Source organism: Ovis aries, chromosome 22 (assembly GCF_016772045.2).
Source record: "Ovis aries strain OAR_USU_Benz2616 breed Rambouillet chromosome 22, ARS-UI_Ramb_v3.0, whole genome shotgun sequence".
Lineage (NCBI taxonomy): Eukaryota > Metazoa > Chordata > Mammalia > Artiodactyla > Bovidae > Ovis > Ovis aries.
In genome coordinates this window covers 27,304,822-27,327,761 of record NC_056075.1, presented here as the reverse complement: position 1 = coordinate 27,327,761, position 22,940 = coordinate 27,304,822, and the positions used below count along the sequence as shown (strand labels likewise).

General features: G+C 41.9%; 1 protein-coding gene across 5 annotated transcripts in view; it reads left to right on the top strand.

Moving 5' to 3' along the window:
• Nucleotides 1-22,940, top strand: part of SORCS1 (sortilin related VPS10 domain containing receptor 1) — a 580,387-nt gene that overhangs the window by 207,413 nt on the left and 350,034 nt on the right. For all 5 annotated transcript variants that reach the window (XM_042238470.2, XM_042238466.2, XM_042238468.2 and 2 more), the window contains exon 2: nucleotides 7,861-7,928. In XM_042238470.2, coding sequence (XP_042094404.1) covers nucleotides 7,861-7,928 — 68 coding nt within the window. The remainder of the gene's footprint in view (nucleotides 1-7,860; nucleotides 7,929-22,940) is intronic.

Sequence of the window (22,940 nt, the reverse complement as noted above, 5' to 3'; positions counted from 1 at the left end):
TCAGTATATGGAAGGTTACTTCTCTTTCATTTTCTGGGTTTCCAGAGGGAAGATACTGCACTTTTTTTTTTAATTGTTTTGAAATTCTGAATTACGTTCTCTGCATTATGTGTGTTTCTATGCAAAGTACCAGGTAACCTAATTTGAATAGAGACTAACTCAGGGGAGAATGGTTTGGATATCATCTCCATTCCCTGCTAAGCCCTAAGAGGAGAATGAGGAGAAAACAGTATATAGTTTGTTTCTTTATGAAACAGTGGACTTGCAGAGGACATTTCCAGTAGGTTCTTTGTTCTACCTACCACCCACTAAGCTGCCAGCTTCTCTCCACCTATGCTCTAGCTTCATTTGCTTTCATGTCTTGAGACTTTGGCTTTAGGTTTCTGTTTCTTTTTAATATGTCTATTTTACTATCATTTTAATATTTTCTATTTCCCTATATAGTGAGATTTTGCCTTGAATAAGCATTTCCTCATATTTTGTGCAATCATTTTATCTCAATACTCTTCCAGGATGACATTGGTGCTGACATCTGGCTCTTCTTGAAAAAATACATCATTTAATTTAGCATCTCCCTACTTCCTCTGCTAAAATGCAGATGATTAAAATGGAGTATCATTTTGGGAAGAGTAATTGAAATAAAGGAAGGAGAGTATAGAATGGCCAACATTATCTACTAGATATGGATCTATGTTTGGAAAATTATCTTCTTTTTATTATTATTCAAAGAAGAAGAGAAGGAGAAGGAAAGAAAAAAAAGTATAAGAATGGCATATCTCAGTCAGTCTGTTTTGGTTTGGCATTCTAAGATAAATACATTTTGAAGGGAGTGCCTTTTTTTTTTTTTCAAATTGATATCATCCCCACTTTGGGAAACAGAAAAGCAAGTTGATGATCAGAGTTTCTGTTTTTAAGATTTCCATTCAAAAGCAACTTAGGTCTGGTGGGTTTAAGGATCTTGGATTTGTTTGTGAAATATAACGACCTGGCTCTAGGCTTATTACTAACAGGAGAAACCTTGACTTTCTCTAGATAGGGGCAAGAGATACAAGTTGCCTCCAATGTTGTTCAGTCACTAAATCTTATCTGACTCTTTGTGACCCAATGAAGTGCAGCATGCTAGGCTTCCCTGTTCCCCACTATCTCCCTGAGTTTGCTCAAACTCATGTCCATTGAGTCAGTGATGCCACCCAACCATCTCATCCTCAGCCACCCCCTTCTCCAGCCTTCAGTCTTTCCCAGCATCAAGGTCTTTTCCAGTGAGCTGGCTCTTATCAGCCTCTTCAGTATTGGAGCTTCAGCTTCAGCATCAGTCCTCCAATGAGATTTACAGTTTTTCTCACATGCAAATGACTGAGACAGTGGCCCACAGCTCCTGGACCAGCCTTTCACATTAGCCGCAAATGACCTCTACTGGGAAACAGACTCAGAGGAAGGACACATAGCAAATTTTACTAAAAAATGTTCCACTTTTCATGAAACCTTTTCTGTATTACAATTTGCCCTGTGTCTAGTGCTGAATGGCAACCCACTCCAGTACTCTTGCCCGGAAGGTCCCATGGACAGAGGAGCCTGGTGGGCTGCAGTCCATGGAGTCGCTAAGAGTCGGACACGACTGAGCGACTTCACTTTCACTTTTCACTTTCATGCTTTGGAGAGGAAATGGCAACCCACTCCAGTGTTCCTGCCTGGAGAATCCCAGAGACGGGGGAGCCTGGTGGGCTGCCGTCTATGGGGTTGCACAGAGTCGGACACGACTGAAGTGACTTAGCATCTAGTGTTGACTAGATTATCTGCATGCCCTCTTTGTGTCTACATCTCTGTTGACTGTCTTATCTTTTAAGTTCCCTGGGGAGGGATCCAGTGACTGACTCAAACCATTTTAGTGCCCTGTAGAGGATATCAATGAATAAACATTACACTAAATGATGTTCAGGCTTCTCTAAAACTGGAAGGTCACTTGGGGATTAAGAACTTTCCAGAGGCAAAAATCTACTAACAGCTTTCTAGCTGGCCCTGCACTCCTCATTCATCTCACTCTTTCTACTGGTTTTCATTTCAAATTATGTTTGTGTGTACTGAATTACTTCCATCTGATGACTTCAAGTATACTTCCATCTGATGACTTCAATGTGTGGTTGTGAGTGTGTTTGGGCATCATACCAACCTTTGAACTTCCCTCTGGGGCTTCTTAATCTAGTTTATTAGAAGTTACTGATTTCTTTGCCCTTTGATAGCTCAAATGGAACACAAGTATCAGTTCAGTTCAGTCACTCAGTCGTGTCCCACTCTTTGCGACCCCTTGAATCACAGCACGCCAGGCCTCCCTGTCCATCACCAACTCCCGGAGTTCACTCAGACTCGCGTCCATCGAGTCAGTGATGCCATCCAGCCGTCTCATCCTCGATCGTCCCCTTCTCCTCCTGCACCCAATCATTTACATAAATCTTCTTAAAATGTTGATATTATAAAACAATCTGTTGAAATTTGCAGTTCCCTTAGAATATCATCCATGTAGCCCCTTGACTCCATTAGAATCACACATGTCCTGAATCTAGCCTGAATGCCTCCTTTATAAGATGCTGTTCTTGATGATACTTTTCTTTCTTGCCTTCTAAAAGATATGCATGTTTTTCTTCTGCTACATACCTTTTCCTTCCTTATTTTTAACTATCTTTGTACAGCTCAGCCTCTCTACTAGACTGTGAGTTTCCAGAAACTGGTTCCTGAGACTCATTCCCTCATTGAGTCTTTATAGCACACATTTTTATCCCTGCTTCTTAAGAAGGCATAATAAATGTTTATTGAATTAAATATGTAGAATTTTACAGCTGAAAGTTCTTTCTTCTGAACAAAGCTCCCATTTTCTGGAAATTATAGACAGTTCTTATCCTTGGATTCATGATCCCCGTAGGATTCAGGAGATCAGGGGAATCGTTAATGGTATATTCATTGTTTTATGCTCATAGATTTTATTAGATCAGATTTTTAAAGAACTCATGGCTCCTTAAAAGAATGAGAACCTCTGTTTAAGTTGGAAAGTTGAATAAAGGCTTTCTGAGCCAAACACACACTCCAGAGCATGCATGTTTTAGGAAAACCACTGTTGTGAGTTTTCTTCCTTTCCCTAAAATTGGAGTACAAGGAAAACAACCAAAAACAAAACAACTTTCTGGCTGTTGAATATCCCTCTTACATTTTATCCAACTGTGCTATCCCTGTGAAAGATTGTTCCACATCTCTTTGGGACCCTGATTATCCTGTCCCCATATTCACTTCCATACACATCTTTAAAAACATCCAACCTAATGTCTCTGGCAGGGTGGTGCAGGGAGCAAAAAGGGTCATGTGCACCTGGGTGATGAGGGAACACCAGGGCCTACATTAAGGAAGGCTGGTTTAGGAGAATGCTTCAGCCCCTGAACCAGCTTGCTAACATCACCCATGTGGTTTTGCCAGTGCTCATTCAGAAGTGAATGAAGCCTCCTTCAGGGGAGCAGGATTATAAGCTCTGACAAGACCGAGTTCTTACGGGGTCTCCTTGTGCTTTACAAAGGCAGAACCCTGAGTCACTAATGACTGAGAACATTACACAAGAAAATGTCTTGATTTATAGACTAGGACTCCTCTTCATTATTCAGGATTTAGAACTATAGACCCTCAGGAATGAACAGACTTTAGGATCCTGTATTCAAAGTGCTCACTATCAAGAAGCCCAGGGCACAGTTTTGTTTCCTTTATGATTAGATTCCACCTCCACAGTTGGACACAGAGCAAGGAAAAAAAGAAAAACAAAAGATTAAAAAGAATTCATAACTGAAAAATGAGGAGACATGACCTACTTAGAAATTCTAAGATTTCCTGAGATGAGAGAGGGATGAGGTGGAGGTCAGTGGCCAGGCCAGGTGTCCTAGTGGGACTCAGATCTCCCTAAGTGTCCAGTGGTTCTCACAGCATGCAGAATGCTGTCACTTCAGTCATGTCTGACTCTTGTGATGTCATGGACTATAGCCCACCAGACTCCTCTGTTCATGGGATTCCCAAGTAAAAATACTGAGGTGGTTTGCCATGCCCTTCTCCAGGGCATATTCCTGACCCAGGGATCGAACCTGGGTATCCTGCATTGGCAGGCAGGTTCTTTACCACTAGCACCACCTGGGAAGCCTAAGAGCTACCCTAAATTCATAGTTTAAGAAGACTAGAAAGCTTACTAAACTCCTTCAGGAAAGCTTCTTAGTCCACTGCTGCTACCAACTGGGTTGCTACCTATAAGCAAAATAATTAGGAGAGGCCACACAAGAGAGTTCCAGAAAAGCATCTATTTATGTTTTACTGACTATGCCAAAGCCTTTGACTGTGTGGATCACAATAAACTGTGGAAAATTCTGAAAGAGATGGGAATACCAGATCACCAGACTTGCTTCTTGAGAAACCTGTATGCAGGTCAGGAAACAACAGTTAGAACTGGACATGGAACAACAGACTGGTTCCAAATAGGAACAGGAGTACGTCAAGGCTGTATATGGTCACCCTGCTTATTTAACTTATATGCAGAGTACATTATGAGAAACGCTGGGCTGGAAGAAGCACAAGCTGGAATCAAGATTGCCGGGAGAAATCTCAATAACCTCATATATGCAGATGACACCACCCTTATGGCAGAAAGTGAAGAAGAACTAAAGAGCCCCTTGATGAAAGTGAAAGAGGAGAGTGAAAAGTTGGCTTAAAGCTCAACATTCAGAAAATGAAGATCATGGCATATGGCCCCATCACTTCCTGGCAATTAGATGGGGAAGCAGTGGAAACAGTGGCTGATTTTATTTTGGGGGCTCCACAATCACTGCAGTTAGTGATTGCAGCCATGAAATTAAAAGACGCTTACTCCTTGGAAGGAAAGTTATGATTAACCTAGACAGCATATTAAAAAGCAGAGACATTACTTTGCCAACAAAGGTTTGTCTAGTCAAAGCTATGGTTTTTCCTGTAGTCATGTATGGATGTGAGAGTTGGACTATAAAGAAAGCTAAGCACAGAAGAATTGATGCTTTTGAACTGTGGTGTTGGAGAAGACTCTTGAGAGTCCCTTGGACTGCAAGGAGACCCAACCAGTCTATCCTAAAGGAGATCAGTCCTGGGTGTTCATTGGAAGGACTGATGTTGAAGCTGAAACTCCAATACTTTGGCCACCTGATGTGAATAGCTGACTCATTGGAAAAGACCCTGCTGCTGGGAAAGATTGAAGGCAAGAGGAGAAGGGGATGACAGAGGATGAGATGGTGGTATGGCATTGCCGACTCAATGGACATGATTTTGGGTTTTTCCCAAACAAACTTTTTGGTCAAACCCGATATTTATCAAATCAGCCTTGATCACATTGACTGGAATTTATACTTAAATGCTATACACGTGAACTTGGAATTAAACCTGTACATTAAAAGTATTTACCAAATGAATAAAAGTAAATGATCATTTATATGTATTTTTAGGTACATATGTTTTACTTGATTAATAGGTTCCAGCATTTTTTGTTTTGTTTGAAAAATACACAGAAATGATAGACAATAAAACTAGAATAGATGGACAATTGTGTTAACCTCTTTTACTCATCTAATGGTGATAGTTTTGGCTGTGACCCTTTAACAGATGCTAATTCTATAAAACAGTATTGGTAATTAACCAGAACAGAAAAACAAACAATAACAAATCAACCTTATATAATGACATATCACCATTCAGGAGTAAGGCGGTGAATAATGCATATAGATAGAAAAGGGGAAAAACAGAGGGGAAAAGAGAGTTCAAATAATCGATTGAAGCATAACTAAAGGTTAGCAGTTTTCCCTTCTTTCTTGCTTTCATTCTGAAAACGAAAGATTAGATTGATTCAAGCAGATATGCTTTGAAATGCCGTAAAGAACGCCTCATCTGGGGCAGTATTGACAAGCTGCCTGAGTGTATCACTGGCATTTTCATTTTACTAGCCCAGCAAGAAGAATCAGGAGGTGGATTTTTACCTCCGTGCCCGCCTGCCTGTGAATTGCTTAAACAACTTCTGCGTGCACGTGTGAGCGGCTCCACACTGTTACATGCTGGATTAAAAAGGTTCCTTCTCTGGGGCTCCAGTGGCTTCCCTCATCAGATGGATGGGAAATGCAGTTTGTGGCCGGCTGAACTTCATTATTTACTTTACTGCCATCTTGTATCAAGAGAGCAACTACCGAGAAACGCTTTATGCCCACACCCCCATTTTCTTGGCGGGGGATTTATAGGCCTGTTCGGCAAAATCATACCGAGGTAGAGCAACGACATCTCTGTGTCTTCAAACAAATAGCCACCCCGCTGTCACTGATCAGCGTTCCTGGGATGGCGGTGATTGAAATTTAGCACTTAGAGCAACTTAATTGGCACACGGATCTGTTAAGCATATGCCCCCACCGCAGGCCTGCCATCTGACATGCCCATAGGGCACCCAGCGCCTCGCACATGCTCACATTTTGCTAAGAAAGTCAATTTTGAACAGATCCTTGAAGGAAGTCTGTGCAGTGGTTAAAGAGCAAGGTGGCCTTAGAGCTCAGGTCCTCAGATTTGTGCCTGTTTTGGGGTGACCATGGTCCTTCATCCCCTTGAAGTTGGAACAAACCTAAGGCATGGAGTTCCAGTTCACTTGCTGTGAAAGAAGTGATCAGAATCCACTCGCTGGTGACTGTGTCTTCAGTAAAGCAGCCTTATGCTAGCAGAGTAGACCCATGAAGGATTCAGCAGCTCCTTGGCAGCTTGCTGGCTTGGAATTCAAGGTTAGACCGTTCTGTGCTCACTGTGGCTTCAACTGATCCCTTGGCCTTCAGAGGAAATCCAAAAAATCAATGTCAACATTTTTATGCTGAGTTGGAAACAACAGGACTGGGCCGAATGTTCTAGGTTATGACTACCAAGAGAGAAATACGAACCTCAACAGAAAACAAGGCAGAGCTATTAGGCTCTTCTCATTATGTAAGAAGAGCAAATAAGGGCTGAGACCATCCATGGTTAGAAACACGCTGCTCTGTTGAATCTTCCCCAGTGTCGTGGCACTCCTATGCTTCACTTAACCAGGCGGAGCTAGGTCAGGGCTGCAGGCAACAAAGGCAGCTGCTTTCTGATGCTACCATGATGGGCATGAGTTCTGGTGGATCCCAGACCACAGGCCTTATCTGTATTTATGTTCTTTTTCTGGCATCAGGCAAAATTCTGGGCTCCTAGTAAATGCTTAAAGAATGAGCTAAATTGTTTGGGTTCCTCTGAGTGAGGATGAAGAAAAGCAACAAGTTAAAATTATATGAAGATTTGCCAAAAAGCAAATGAAGCAAGTTTCAGTGTTAATTAATTGCACAGGCCCTTTCCCAGGATGTGCAGATTGGAACTCATGACTTTGTATTTTGTTTCTTATAATGAGCTGCCTAAATTCTGTAAGCTCTAGGACCCAGGTCCAGTTTTAGCTGTTTAAGGGAAGGCACTGGCAAGTGAAGTGAAATTTGCTCAGTCGTGTCTGACTCTTTGCAACCCCATGGGCTATACAGTCCGTGGAATTCTCTAGGCCCCAATACTGGAGTGGGTAGCCTTTCCCATCTCCAGGGGATCTTCCCAAGCCAGGGATCGAACCAAAGTCTCCTGCATTGCAGGCGGATTCTTTACCAGCTGAGCCACAAGGGAAGCCCAGGCGCTGGCAAACCCTTCCCCAATCCGTGTAAGTGGATGCTGCAACAATTCATTCAATTATGTTAAGCACCCGTTAAAGGAATTCTAAGCCCTCCCTTGGGCCATTTCAGTTCTATGAAATTGTAATTGTTTGAAACTAACCTCGATTTCTTCTTTTGCCTTCAGGTGATTCTCATTTTGACAAAGCTGTATGACTATAACCTGGGGAGCATCACCGAGAGCTCGCTTTGGAGGTAAGGAAATTGAGCTAATAGTTACTGTGTTATTTAAACATGATGCCCTTGGCCAGGCTGCTCCCTCCTCACCCATTTCCTAGTGAGAAGGTTTCTGGTTATATGTTCCCTTTCTTCTCTGTCAGCTCTTTGTTTTCCTTAACCATGTGGAGGGTTTTTGTTGTTGTTTTACCAGGGGCCAGATCCTTTCTTTCTATAGACCTCTTCTTTTGGTCAGAAGTCTTTTTGCTAAAGTGTTCATTAGGTTGTCTTTATGGATGTTGGTTCCCATAGTTCTCACCAATCGTGAGCTTATTGGAGTGGAAATGAAAGAATAAGGATGTCTTTGCAGAGGGGATCAGTATAACTCAAGGTCTGAAGAACTCAGGCAGGCTCCCAGCACACCAGTTTCACAGCTGCTTTTCTGTGGTTCTGCAGCACAGAGGTGTGCACACACACGTGCAAGCGTTTATTTCTGGGATTCACACTACTGAGCCATATATAGAGAGAGTGTATAGTGAGTGATTTTTCAAATGGATGAGCAAATTCTTTAAGAGCGTAGACTAACTCATTAGATTTGGCACAAAAGCAAGTCCTCAGATACCCAGACGGTTATTCTGTCCTCCTTTATTCTTGAAAACTATACATTCTCTTGTTTTGTTTCTTAAAAAAATCTGTTTGATTTATCTCATTCCTCTTTGGCTCTCCTCCAGTAGCCTGGGTCATGTGCTCAAACCCGAACTAGTCCCTGAAGTCTAGGAGAGAGCCTTCTCTGATTGGCCAGGCCTGGATCACATGATGATCCCTGAGCCTGAGAGGATGCAGACAGACTTCAGAGATGATATTCACACATAGACACATGTACTCTTTCACGCACATGCACAAACACAAAGGCAGAAGTGGTCTGTGGACAGACCAAAGTTAGTAGTTCCATTGACTCAGTTTGCAAGACCAGGAGAGATTGGCTGTTCGCTCTGAGTCTCTGTGCTGAGGTCTAGGGAGAAAGACTCCAGTCACCCTATTTTTCAGCTGCTCCCCCTGCTCCCAGTACACTTGACAGTGGCTGGGGAGGGAAAGCTGATTTTTATGGTAGCAGTTTGGTTGCAGGGCCTGCCTCTGTTGGCTAATGTGGTGGTCATACAAGAGGAGGCTCATGGATTGAATAGACACCCCAAAAGAATGTACCAGACCTTGCAAGAAGGTTATTCATTAAATTTCATTTTCACTTGATGTCTATTTTTTATTAGACTTGACACTATGTATAAGAAGCTCCAAATAAATTGTCCTATGCTCTGGGAGAGCCCTACTATACTAAAGAAAAGGCTAGATTCTGTTATTTTATTTGTTGTCAGGCATTTCAATTAGTGAGCTCTTTTCCCAATGAAGAGGTCAATTATGCAGAGTTTCTGTCCCAAGGAAATTTATGTAACTGAATTCAAGTGTAGGAGGTTTGATAGGAGCCTCTAAAAGTACAGTTCTTTAATACATTAAGGGCCTGACTCCTGCTGTATTGTTTAAATTCAGTACCTGTTTGTCAGTGTCTCTGAGTAAGCTTATGCTTCTTTGATCAATTTCTCTAATGTATGTGCATAAATGAAAATAAAAGCCAGCTTTTACTCTGTGGTGCATCTGCCATCTAAAGTGTTGTTGGTGTATTAGAAAATTAAAAGATGTGCAGTTCTGTCTCCGTGGGATAGAGGCAGAGCAGCCATAACTCTCACTCTGAATAGGCCTAGGAAGGGCACTCTGGAGGGATTTGAGGAACAGCTTGTCCTGGACTGCAGAAGCACACGTCCAGCATGCATCTCTCTCTCTGTTGGAGTACTATTACTGATGCCCCAGTCTAGGAGGACTATTCTTTTCTGGTCTTAAGGAATCAGGTTAGTGAAATAAAAAGACATCTCATTCCAGTGGTATCAGACCTCCCTTCTGAGAGAGCAAACTCCATGGGCTCTAGTTTGGGAAAATGTGGCAAGAGTGACCTGCTTACTTTTCCATCTTAGAACCAATTTCACTGGAGAATATACACATATGTGTACACACACACACACACATTCATAAAAACATACACATACATACACACACATATACACACATGCATGAAAAAGTGGAATGTTAGTCGCACAGCTGTGTCTGACTCTTTGCAGGCTCCGTTGTCCATGGAATTCTCCTGGCAGGAATACTGGAGTGGGTTGCCATGCCCTCCTCCAGGGGATTGTTTCAACCCAGGAATTAAACTCAGGTCTCCTGCATTGCAGGCAGATTCTTTACCATCTGAGCCTCCTACGAAACCTATATATATGCATGTATATATATGTATATACACATACATACATACATATATATATATATGCATATGTGTGAAAGTAGCTCAGTCATCTCTGCCTGTTTGCAACTCCATGGACTGTACAGTCCATGGAATTCTCCAGGCCAAAATACTGGGTAGCCTTTCCCTTCTCCAGGGGATCTTCCCAACCCAGGAATTGAACCCAGGTCTCCCGCATCGCAGGCAGATTCTTTACCAGCTGAGCCACCAGGGAAGCCCCATATATATGCATATATACCTATAATATGTACATGTATATACCCATATATATTCACTTTTCTAACATACCCAAAGTAATCCTTTACCTCATATGCCATGTTTTACATGTCTTATCATGTTCTGCATGTTTTATTATGTTCTACATGTCATATGCGGCAAATTATTACTGTGGGTGTTCTATTCTATTGCAACTGCTCACTTTAATACCTTATAGGAGACCATATACCTGAGTTAAAATGTAATTTAGGAAAGAGGAAAGGAGAAAGAAAAATTATTTAGAAAACTTCCCAGTTGCATTTCAGGGCTGCATTTTTCTGAGTGGCTCATGGCGCCCATATTCGGTCTTTAGGGACCCTTTTCTGGGTGTTAGCATAGGACAGGGACAGGCCTGGATGGGTCAAGGATGGGGACCAAGAAATGAGGTCCTCATGGCCCTATGTCTTCTAATTCAGTCCTACTGAAGGGGACTAGACTGCTCAGTGTTGACTCATTTTCTTTTTTTAAAAATTTTTTTAATTTTTATTTTTACTTTATTTTGCTTTACAATACTGTATAGGTTTTGCCATACATTGACATGACTCATTTTCTCCTGCACAAGCTTGTACTTTCTTCTCAGAAAAGCTGCCTATGCCTACAGTTGGGAGTTTACTAGGGGCACAGACCATATTTTAGAAATTCTCATGGCTTTCACAGCACTGGATTCAGGACATAGCACATAGATAATGCTCAATAAGTATCTGGTTTTGAAAAGGCTAGTAAGTATTACAATTTTATCTCTACTGCATGGTCATAGACATACGACTCTGTTTCTCACTCATTTATTCAACACAGATGAATTGATTAACTCCTCTGGGCCTTGTATTGTTCTTGTCTGGGAAAGGGAGGGTGGGTAAATACACAGATCCACAGCATATAGGCTTTGCCTTCTAGGACTTCGTTGTTTAGAGAGGCTAAGCTCTATGGACAGTTAAAAATGAGAGAGAACTGTACTTGTCTGTAACCTGCCTTATGTAATTATATTGAATAAGGTCCTTACACAGCACCCAGAACTGCCAGATCCCAGAATGTGTTTAATCTAATGTAAATAGACAAACTGTCATACAAATATTAAGTGTTAGCATAAAGATATGAGATAAGTGTTGCTTCTTTACTTTGCTCATGCTTGTATTTTCTCTTTTCAACTAGACTTTACATCCTTAAACCCAACACCATTCTGGTTTCATGGTAATGGCAGTGATACTTTGCTAATGAAAATGATGACAACAATAATAAAAGTTAACTTTGATCAAGCACTCAGGTTGTATTAGGCACTAAGCTCAGTGCTTGACATGCATTATTGCATCCTCCCAGTTCATTTTTACAGTATGCCAAGGTCACACAATGTGTAAATAATAGCCCACACACATACAGGCACATTAGTTAATAAACTTCATTCATTTCACTGCTTATTGATCACCTAGAGTCCTGTCTGCCTTCGGGTGGATTTTGCTCTAACTAAACAAACAACATTTTAATCATACATACATATATGGTTATTATCTATCTGCATCTTAAAATCAGAGTTTTCAAAGCATTATAACATTTTGAGTAGCATTTGCCCTATTCCAGAAAAATACTGGGCAACAGGGAACTGGTTTCTTGTCCAGCAAACAGATACATGGGCTTTCTGATTGAGCCTGTATTCTTTATAACTTTTACCAGCTGGGTAGTCCAAAAGAGGCAAGTGGCAAATGCCTCCAGGGTGTTAGGGTAGGAAAGAGGCCGAAAAGCAGCTGACCTTGCACTGGTGTTCTAGGGTTTTCAACCTTGCTGAATCAACAAACCTAGGCTGATGAGCGAGATGCCGCTATTCCAAATTAATGAGCTTTGGCTCCCAGTTGGTCTTGTCATTGATTACACCTTAATCCTGGAGCAGGTTGTTGATTTTGTTTTGTTTTGTGTGGTCCTTCACTCCAGGAGTCAAACTGAGAGGCAAAGGGGATAATCTGCCCCAGAACAATTAATTACACCCCAGGATCTTCTTCACTTTCCAGAGGATTAGGCTGTGAGACTCCGTAGAGCTGGTGGTTTTACCATATTGAAGCAAGATAAGCTTAAAGGTTGAGCTAAATAAAATGTCAAAATCTAGATACAGTATCTCTGAGAAGAAATGTATTAATCTTTCTTTTCCCTGTGCCAGGGTAATCAGCACTCTGCTGAGAGGCTTAGCTGGTGAGAAAGCCTCAGGCAGTTGTGAAGGGACTAAAGGTGTACTCTCTTAAAGGGACGCACAGCTTACCAAGGGTCTGTTGCAGAGCTTGCCTGGCCTGACTGATTCTCAAATTCACTGCTGTCCTATTTTCCAATCCACATGATACGTAAGCTTATGAAAAGATCTCCACCCTTATGGACTACGCAAGCAGCAATTCCTGCTTTTGTGGAATGAAGGTTAAAGTGGGGAAACGGGTTAGGCCATTTGGTTCAGCACTGGGAGCCAGCCCTGTTTCCTTGTCACCTGAGTCGCTTGGTTTAGCTTTGGGTGTTACAGCGACTGTCAAGAGAAGCGTCCCCATCACATCTTTGTGGACAGAATGCTGCAGAAGGCTTTGAGGCAGCTTCTGTGTGGGGTTGGCTGCAGCTAGTACTTCCTGGAGAGCTCCAGGGGTTCAGGCTGACAGAAGCTGACCTGAAGATGCTGACTTTTGGCCAACCCTGTGGATAATTCCCACTAGCTGGAAGTCTCTTCCTTCCCACTCCTCCTCCAGGGGAAAAGCAGAGAGTGACATGAATAGGCTGTTAGTCTCAGCGTGGAAGGATGTTTTCCACATAATTCAGCTTTCAGTCAGTTACAGTTACAAAGATTTAGAACAGGGATATGTGGGTGTGCTCAGTCAAATCTGACTCTTTGTGACCTCATGGACTGTAGCCCACCAGGCTCCTCTGTCCATGGGATTTTCCAGGCAAGAATACTGAAGTGGATTGCCATTTCCTTCTCTAGGAGATCTTCCCAACCTAGGGATTGAACCTGTGTCTCTTGAGGTTCCTGCATTGGCAGGTGGATTCTTTACCATTGTGCTACCTGGGAAGCCCCTGGCCAATGTAAGTGCTGCCAATGGCAACCTACTTCAGGACTCCATGGACAAGGAGCCTGGTGGGCTACAATCCATGGGGTCACAAAGAGTTGGATGCGACAGAGAGTGCAGGCGTGAGCACGCACGCGCACACACCCACACCCACACCCACACACACATGCCCTATACAGCCTGAAAAAGAAAAAAAAAGAATAAAGCTAGAGTGTGAAATTTCTCTGTAAAAGGGCTCTTCATGTCACACAAATCCAGTGATGTTAATCATCCCTTGCTGCACGTGTTTGCTGCGCTGTAAAGTCGCTCCAGTCGTGTCCGACTCTGTGCGACCCCATAGACGGCAGCCCACCAGGCTCCCCCGTCCCTGGGATTCTCCAGGCAAGAACACTGGAGTGGGTTGCCATTTCCTTCTCCAAAGCATGAAAGTGAAAAGTGAAAGTGAAGTTGCTCAGTCGTGTCCGACTCTTAGCGACCCCATGGACTGCAGCCTACCAGGCTCCTCTGTCCATGGGATTTTCCAGGCAAGAGTACTGGAGTGGGGTGCCATTGCCTTCTGTGCCTACCTAATGGCCCCCAGGAAAGAGGCAGGCTCCCCAGCCAGATCAGGAGGTGCCCTGAAGTCTAGACTCCTTTGACTTAATAACTCCTATTCCCACCCACATATTTGTGTCATAGAGAGCTACTTGTAGTTACTGGGCTTACAAATTCATTTTTTAATCTTATTTTTTAAGAAATCAAAGGAATGTATGCTCATTATAATGAGCCACACACTTAGAGGCAAAAGAATTGTTTGTCTTTTCCTTCCCACACAGATTGAGCTTCCCTGAGGTCAGTGATGCTAACCATTTTGGGTGATTCTGTCCCTATCATTGTGACCAGACTCAAAAATACCAAGAGATATATACACATATCAGGACCACTTTTTTTGTTTGTTTGAGCAAATAGGAGTAACTATTCACAGGACTCTGACAACCTGTTATTTTCACTTTACAGTGAGTCATGAGTGTCCGTCCAGATGAATACATTAAGAAAAATGGGTCAGGTTTATAAGCATCAATTAGTACGGATGTTGTATACTGAATTTAACTACTGCATGCTTAATTAACTTATGTAGTGCTTCTTTTGAGCCAGGAAGTGTTCTCAGTGCTTTTTTATCTTCATAACACCCCTATAAAGCGAGAATTACTAGTATCCCAGGTTTACAGATGGGAGAACTGAGACTTAGAAAAATTAAGTAATGGGCCCAGTGGTCATGCAAATGATAAGTGTGAGCTGGATCCTGAGTGTGCTCTCTTAACTCCATGCTATGCTTCTTCTCTATGGCCTTTTTATTTGATTTTTATTCTAATTTCTACAATATTACTATTCCATAAGTATGTGTTAGCCCCTCAGTTGTGTCCAACTCTTTGTGACCCCATGGACTGTAGCCTGCCAGGCTCCTCTGTTCATGGCATTCTCCAGGCAAGAATATTGGAGTGAGCAGCCAATCCCCTCTCCGGGGGATCTTCCCTACCCAGGGATCGAACCCAGGTCTCCTGCATTGCAAGTAGATTCTTTACCGTCGGAGCCATCAGGGAAGCCCTATTTATTACATATAGTGCTTCAATCAGCATGTTTGTAAACATGTTCTTACATTCTGGTAATTTTGTGTATGGAAATTACTCTAGAGTCCTAAAGGCGATATTGCTGTATTAAAACCTAATGCATTTATAATGTTAACAGATACCTGAGATTACTTTCCAAGATGGTTGGGATAATTCATATACCCACAGGCAACAACAGACTGTACATTTCCCTATAATATCACCAGCACTGGCTATTTTTTATACTTAAAATTTTGCTGTCTGTTTAGTGAAAATGGTGTCTTGATTGCAGTGTTCAAAGGGGTTTTCTGTGACTACCAGTGATACTGAGTATCTTTTCATATGTATATTGGTCTGTGACACTCTTGAATCCCTGTCTCCATCTCTCCTCTGTTTCTAAGCAAAGGTAATTGCTTCTTCCCCAATAATCCTGAGTGTATGATATACTTGGGCTTATAATGGTTATCAGGTGTATATTTATTTGGTTTGTTTTAATAAACATCTACTAACCCCCTTTTTTATGTCAGGCAGTGTGCTAGGTAGATACTAGGAGTCACAGATTGCTTGTTCCCTACAGAAATTCGAAACTAGTAAAGGGCAGACACTCCGTGGGTGGTCATAGAAGTGTGACAAACACAGCCCCAAAGTTATGCACGTGTCAGTGTCCCTGTTCATCTATTTCCACACCAGCCTGGAAACTCAGACTGTGACCGTCTCTTACTTATTTTTGTTCACGTGGCACCTAAAATGTAACTTGGCATGTATTAAGTTATTTTTATTTTTATTTTTTTGCTTAGAAATATTATGTGGAGTATTGGTTCAGGGTCTTCTCTGAAAGTCAGGTCTGTATTGTGTACTTATTTAATCCTAAATTTTTAAACTCAAGCCTTCCATATAGGAAATACTGTTTTCAATAATGTGCTACCTGACCTTGTGAAATATCATTGGATTGCGCTCAAAGAGTCAGAACACAGGCAGTGCCAAGTGTGAAGACTCCAGATTCAAGTCAAGGAATCCACTAATATCCATCGAACACCAGGCATGCACATTGGAGATTCTGTCAAAATCTTCCTGCATACCTCCTATTTCTGTAGGGATCTGGCTGAGTTCTGCCCAGAGATGCTGTTGGCTTTCCTGAGATCTCTGTGAGGGTCTGGCCTCAGATTGCATGTTTTCACTTCTCATTTGCCTCGGTGATTGGCTGTGCTGAGTTCTCCACTTCTCCTTTTAGTAAGTAATAGATGAGACACACACAAAAGCTACCATTGCCCTGAGGGTGTAGTAATTTTATCAATATGACCTTAGGAAAGAGTAAAGCAAGTGCAGAACAACTGGCATTCCAATATCAAGCCTGGTTATAAACTCAGAAAGTGGTTAAAGGATGTCAGTTTTGGTTTTCCTACCTTGCCATTGAACAGTACATGATGGAATCTTAACATCTATGTTGTCCCTTGAGATTGAGGTCAGTTCAGTTCAGTTCAGTTCAGTCGTGTCCGACTCTTTGTGACGCCATGAATCGCAGCACGCCAGGCCTCATGTCCATCACCATCTCCTGGAGTTCACTCAGACTCACGTCCATCGAGTCAGTGATGCCATCCAGCCATCTCATCCTCTGTCACCACCATCCAATTCCAATAGGAACCCAATGCTTCCATATCCTCATAGCCTCTCAAAACCTCACTTGATGCTTTGGTCTGTCCTTTGAAGTCAAAACTTGAGCTTATCATTAATAAGTAGGTAAACAGGGGCAGTTGGATGTTCTTTGGGTCTAGAGCTTTGCCCTGGGTACAAGGAAGGTCAAAAGATACCCAAGATAAAATTAAATTCTTAACTTTCACCAGCATACAATCTCATTATTCAGTCAACATGACTAGCTTGTGCTCATTTTTTAGGTCTCAGCCTGAATACCATCTTATTTTTAAAAAGTTATCGATGCCCACCTATTAAAAGGAGACTCTTTTTCTTTTTACCATAGCTTTTTGTTCCTGTCATTTACTGCATGTCCTGATGTCTACTGATTCTAGTTATCACTTGTTTATTGGCCGATGCCACCAGTAGAATATAAGCTCCCTGAAGGCAGAAATATTGTCTTACGTTCCACTGTATTTCAAATGCCCAGGAAAGTGCGTGCCACATAGACAGACATTCAAGTGAGATTTCTCAATTAATTGAATGTGTAAGTAAATACATGCCTAGAATCATGGTAAATTGTGTGAATCCAGATACATATAAGATTTGATTGTTGCTCTTAAGGAATTCACAGTGGGAGAGAGATAAATAGATGAGAAATTAGTGCATCGAATGTCATAATAGAGGTATTGTAATATGACCTGAGTTGAAGAAGGAAAAGGATATCTGATTTGAATCTTGAGGAACAAGTAAGAATCACACTAGTAAACGGGGCTGTTTATTGACTGGAATATAATATTATTCTAAGCATCTTTAAGAGATGATAGTCTGGCATATTAAAGAAACTGCACAGGATTGGAATATACTCTGTGTGTGTAATATTGGAATATACTCTGTATGGAGAGGATGTTTGGAGGTGATTTTGGAAAAATAGAGGTGGGATAATTCATATTTTTCTGTGCTAATTATTCTGATGTTTATTCCCATTGAAGTATCATTTTTTGGTTTGGGGCAAGGAGGAAACTTGATGAAATGTGAATTTTAGGAAAATAAATGACTCATGGTGTTATGCTGAGAATTTCACTTGGGAAAGAACAAAACTGGTAATCATGGGAACAGCAGTCAGTGGTATCAGAAGAGCTAAGAAGGGAGTGATTTATTTTAGGCCACAAAGGAAGGGATATGGGGTATGGAAGTGGGTAGCGGTGGTGATTTCAATAAATCTTTTAAAGTGAAAATGAATAGGGCTGTTGGATAAGGGAGAAGGTGAAAGGAAGAGACATGATTTTCTTGCCTTAGTCTTGGATAGTCCAGTGGGTGGCGAGGTTATTTACTACATACATCTGCTCTGTTGACACCTCCTGAGCACTTACTCTTAGTGAAGGAGAAAAGGATATGGAGGCAACTCTTTCAAGGAAGAAGTTTTGAAGGGACATAAAGGAAGACATGTAAAAATATGAAAGAGGTCATAGACTAAAGGAATATCTTCCTTTCCTTAAGTGAGGACAACCCTGTTTTATGGGGGTTGAATGACATTCTAACATGTATACTATCATGTAAGAATCGAATCGCCAGTCTATGTCTGACGCAGGATGCAGCATGCTTGGGGCTGGTGCATGGGGATGACCCAGAGAGATGTTATGGGGAGGGAGGAGGGAGGGGGGTTCATGTTTGGGAACACATGTAAGAATTAAAGATATTAAAATTTAAAAAAAAAAAAGAAAAAAGAAAAAAAAAGAAATATAAAAAGATTTAAAAAAAAGAAAGAAGAAAAAATAAAAGATAAAAAAAGAAAAAAAAAATGTAGAACTTAGGAGGCAGTAAAACTGGTCGAGGACTGAATGGCAGAGAGTATATGGATTGGACCTTCTATGGTTGGGGGGCCGGTAATCCAGCTATGGTGGATCAGGGTGGATGAGGAGCGGACCAGAGGGGGAGCACTGCTTCTCTTTCAGCAAGAAGGAAGTCAGGTGGTTTGGAGCAGCTGCTAAGGAGCCATGAGGAAGGCCTACTCAGGGAGAGCAGGGGTAGCTCTGGGTGATGCTGAGAGCCCAGCTGAGGCCACAGCCTGGGGGTCAGTGTGGCTGTTTTCACTCCAGTGAGCAGGGGACATCCTCAAGAAGGTAGTTGGTTGTGTTTTTCTGGAGCGGTGTTAGAGGACAGGACAGCAAGATGGCTGGGGGCAGTGAGTGGTAGAGAAGGGGATCTGTGCCGAACAGAGAAGAAAGTGAAGCTGGGGGTTGGGGGAGGACAAAGAGTGAACAGTAGGACCTCCCCCTCCCAATACAAGCATGTTTAAAAGCCTAAAGAACACTGAAGAAATAATATCTAGACTTTTTATAATATTAAACTTAGACTGTATCTAGCTTCCAGGGGACTCTGGGAAAAGGACCTGGTAAGAGACGTTGGCTTTAATCAGAAAAATTTTCTAAAAGATACTGTTAAGAAATCCACCCAGATCTGTAGGAGAAGGAGCTGCTATTTCTCCACGTGTATATGAAACAGCTGGATCTGTTTATCAGGCCTCCAACATTCTGAGTGAAAACTCACACTGTGGGGAAACACTGGGCAGCCTTCTCTGGTTGAGTTATATTAGATTTTTCTCTGTGAAGCTGCTGACTCCAAGGCTAAGACTTGTGGACCACACCTGGTAGCCACCGTGATGCCTTTAAGAAAATAGTGCCAGCCTAGATATCACATTGAAGTGATGTTGATTTCCTTTCTGGTTACTTTTTTCTTCTTATCACAATTTGCTCTGGAGCCCATGCCAAAAATGTGCTTCTTTGATATTAAAGTCTGCTTTTCAGAATTTAATTTTCTGGACTCTCAGTTGACCTTGGCTTCTCCTATCTTTATCCTGTTAGGTATTTATAGTCCTTGACTTTGATAACTCCATTTAGTAGCATTCTCAATAAAGGAAGCTCATTATGTGTTCCAGACATGGTGAACTACGTGTAGGTTCTGCCAAACAACATGTGCCCTTGGAAGGCTGTCCGTAAACAGGTCAGCGCGTTGGGCTCAAGCGTTGGATGTCCAGACATAAATCCAGGCTCTGTCCGCTTACTAGCTCTGAGATGATGGGAAGTTTTCTAATCTCTGTTTCATTTCCTCATCATGAAAGGGGATGCAATAGTATTTATCTAGTATAATTATAGTGACACTTATATTTTAAAAATGTGCATCACTTATTAATTACACAGTAAATAAATAAATAATCTAAAACCAATGAAAATCTTAGATCTTGTACTTCTGTGGTCTTTCCTTCTTCATCTGAAATGCCTTTTCCCTTAAGGCTATTTGTCTAGTAAATAATAATGATAGCCATTTATACAAATGATTTACTGTGTGTTAGACTCAGCTGGTAAGGAACCTGCCTGCCAGTGCAGAAGATACAGGAGACACGGGTCAAGAAGGTCCCCTGGGAAAGGAAATGGCAACCCACTCCAGTATTCTTGCCTGGGAAATCCCATGTACAGACGAGCCTGGCAGGCTACAGTCCATGGAGTTGCAAGGAGTCTGACATGACCTAGTGACAAGACAACAACAACAAAGACACTCCTCTAAGAACTTTATATGTATTAACCATAAGTGAATCCTCTCGATACCCTCCGAGTTTGGTTATATCATTATACACATTTTATAGATGAGGATACTGCTTAGAGTCACAAGAATACTAGGCAGTAGAGAAGAGATCCGAATTCAAGCAGTCTGGCTCCAGAGCCTGGCTTTGAACCCCAGAGGACCATCTCTTGTGTGACCCCTTTCTTGACCAGCACCTTCCACACAGAATAAATCACTGCTCATGTACTCTTTCTGGTACATATTTTCTGTACATAATTTCCTTTCTTGATGTATTACTTTGAGTCATTAGTACTTTCTGTATATTTATTCCCCTTACAGGGGCCATCTTGAAGCTTGCCTATTACGTTACTAACCTTTGTATCCATAGCACCAGTTATAGTTCTTGGCCCATTGTAGTTCTTCAGTAAAAAGAGCACCAGGACAATAGATTGGGGAGTTCAGTTAGTTCAGTTCAGTCGCTCAGTCGTGTCCGACTCTTTGTGACCCCAGAGGTTGCAGCATGTCAGGCCTCCTTGTCCATTACCAGCTCCCAGAGCTTTCTCAAATTCACGTCCATTGAGTCGGTGATGCTATCCAACCATCTCATCCTCTGTCGTCCCCTTCTCCTCACACTTTCAGTCTTTCAGAGAATCAGAGTCTTTTCAAATGAATCAGTTCTTCTCATCAGGTAGCCGAAGTATTGGAGTTTCAACTTCAACATCAGTCCTTCTAATGAATATTCAGGACTGGTTTCCTTTAGAATTGACTGGTTGAATCTCCCTGCAGTCCAAGGGATTCTCAAGAGTCTTCTCCAACACCACAGTTCAAAAGCATCAATTCTTCAGCACTCAGCTTTCTTTATAGCCCAACTCTCATATCCATACATGACTACTGGAAAAACCGTAGCTTTGACTAGATGGACCTTTATTGGCAAAGTAATGTCTCTGCTTTTTAATATGCTGTCTCGATTGGTCATAGTTTTTCTTTCAAGGAGCAAGTGTCTTTTAATTTCATGGCTGCAGTCACCATCTACAATGATTTTGGAGCCCCCCAAAATAAAGTCTGTCACTGTTTCCATTGTTTCCCCATCTATTTGCCATGAAGTGATGGGAGTGGATACCATGACTGAGGAGAGAAGACTTAAAAAACAAGTGAACTGTGTCATCTGTGGACATAATTAATTGATGCAAAGCTTGCAGCTTACTGTATATCACAAGTAATCAAAGGGTAACAAGAGTAGTTTAATCAAATGTCAAGTCTTGCTCTCATTCATTGCCATTGTACATGAAGGAGGTGGCAAATATTAATTTGATTCTGCCATGTAGGTTGATACTGCCATGCAGCTTGTCTGTAATTATGCTTCGGTGTATGTTGGAAGCTGATATTATTGTAAAGGGGAGATGAATTTATCCCTGTCAGTACCTCCTAGGGGTTTCCCTGATAGCTCAGTTGGTAAAGAATCCACCTGCAATGCAGGAGACCCCAGTTTAATTCCTGGGTCAGGAAGATCTCCTGGAGAAAGGGTAGGCTACCCACTCCAGTATTCTTGGACTTCCCTTGTGGCTCAGCTGGTAAAGAATCTGCCCTCAATGCGGGAGACCTGAGTTCAATCCCTGGGTTGGGAAAATCCGTTAGAGAAGGGAAAGGCTACCAACTCCAGTATTCTGGCCTGGAGGACTCCATGGAGTCCATGGAGTCAAAAAGGTCAGACATGGAGTCAAAAAGGGTGAGCAATTTTCACTTTCACTTTCTTTCAGTATCTCCTAGTTTCTTTTCCTTTGGCTACCATTGGGGGGTTGTTTAAAAACAAATGTAATGTTGAGCCCACTTGAATTCCTAATTCTGAGCCCTGCACACTGCGCTGTCACCAGAGAATAAACTTCACATAGGGGAAATAGGGGCCCCCATCAGACAGCAGTATGGTCTCTGACCAAAGCTAGGGGGGCCTTGTGTGTCAACGAAGCTGGCGCCTAGGGGTGGGGACTTCATCCTGTGTGTCATAGGGCACAAGGGATGAAACAGCATTACTGAAGAGTTTTAGGAAACCCGTTTTCTTATTTCAGGTGAAGTTTCTGAGCTACTGTTCATCCATAAATCAAGCTGGGGCATTTTCAGCTCTGTTCTCCTCTTTCCAAAGGGAAATGGTGTGCTGAAGAGTTATTCCTCAGCACGGCTTTATTTCTTTCTCCTGCTGGGATGTATTAGCAAGGTCATCACCTTTGGTTTATTGGCTTCAAACAATCTGTGATTGCAGAGGATTATGACTTCTTAGCTTGCAGAAGCAGGAGATGCAATCAATTCATGAAAGGCACAGGACTTTTTTTTTCTCTCTCTCTTTTAAAAAATGTATATTTATTTCTGCCAGCATTTCTGGAGACCAAGACTTAAAAGAGCTTTTTGAAAAGAATTTATCATTGAATGTCCTGCTTCATTGCTTCTTTCAAATAAGAACACTGAGCCAAGCCAATGTGAATTTAGATTTAACTCTGAGTTTGAAAGAAATGAGATGACTTCACAAAAGTCTTTCCCCCTTTCCTGACTCCAAACCAAATTAATTGGGAAATGTTTACTCATTACAGTATGCCAAACAGATACCCTTTGAAATAACTGGGGACTCAGATTAGTAATACCTACTGGTTGATGAATACAT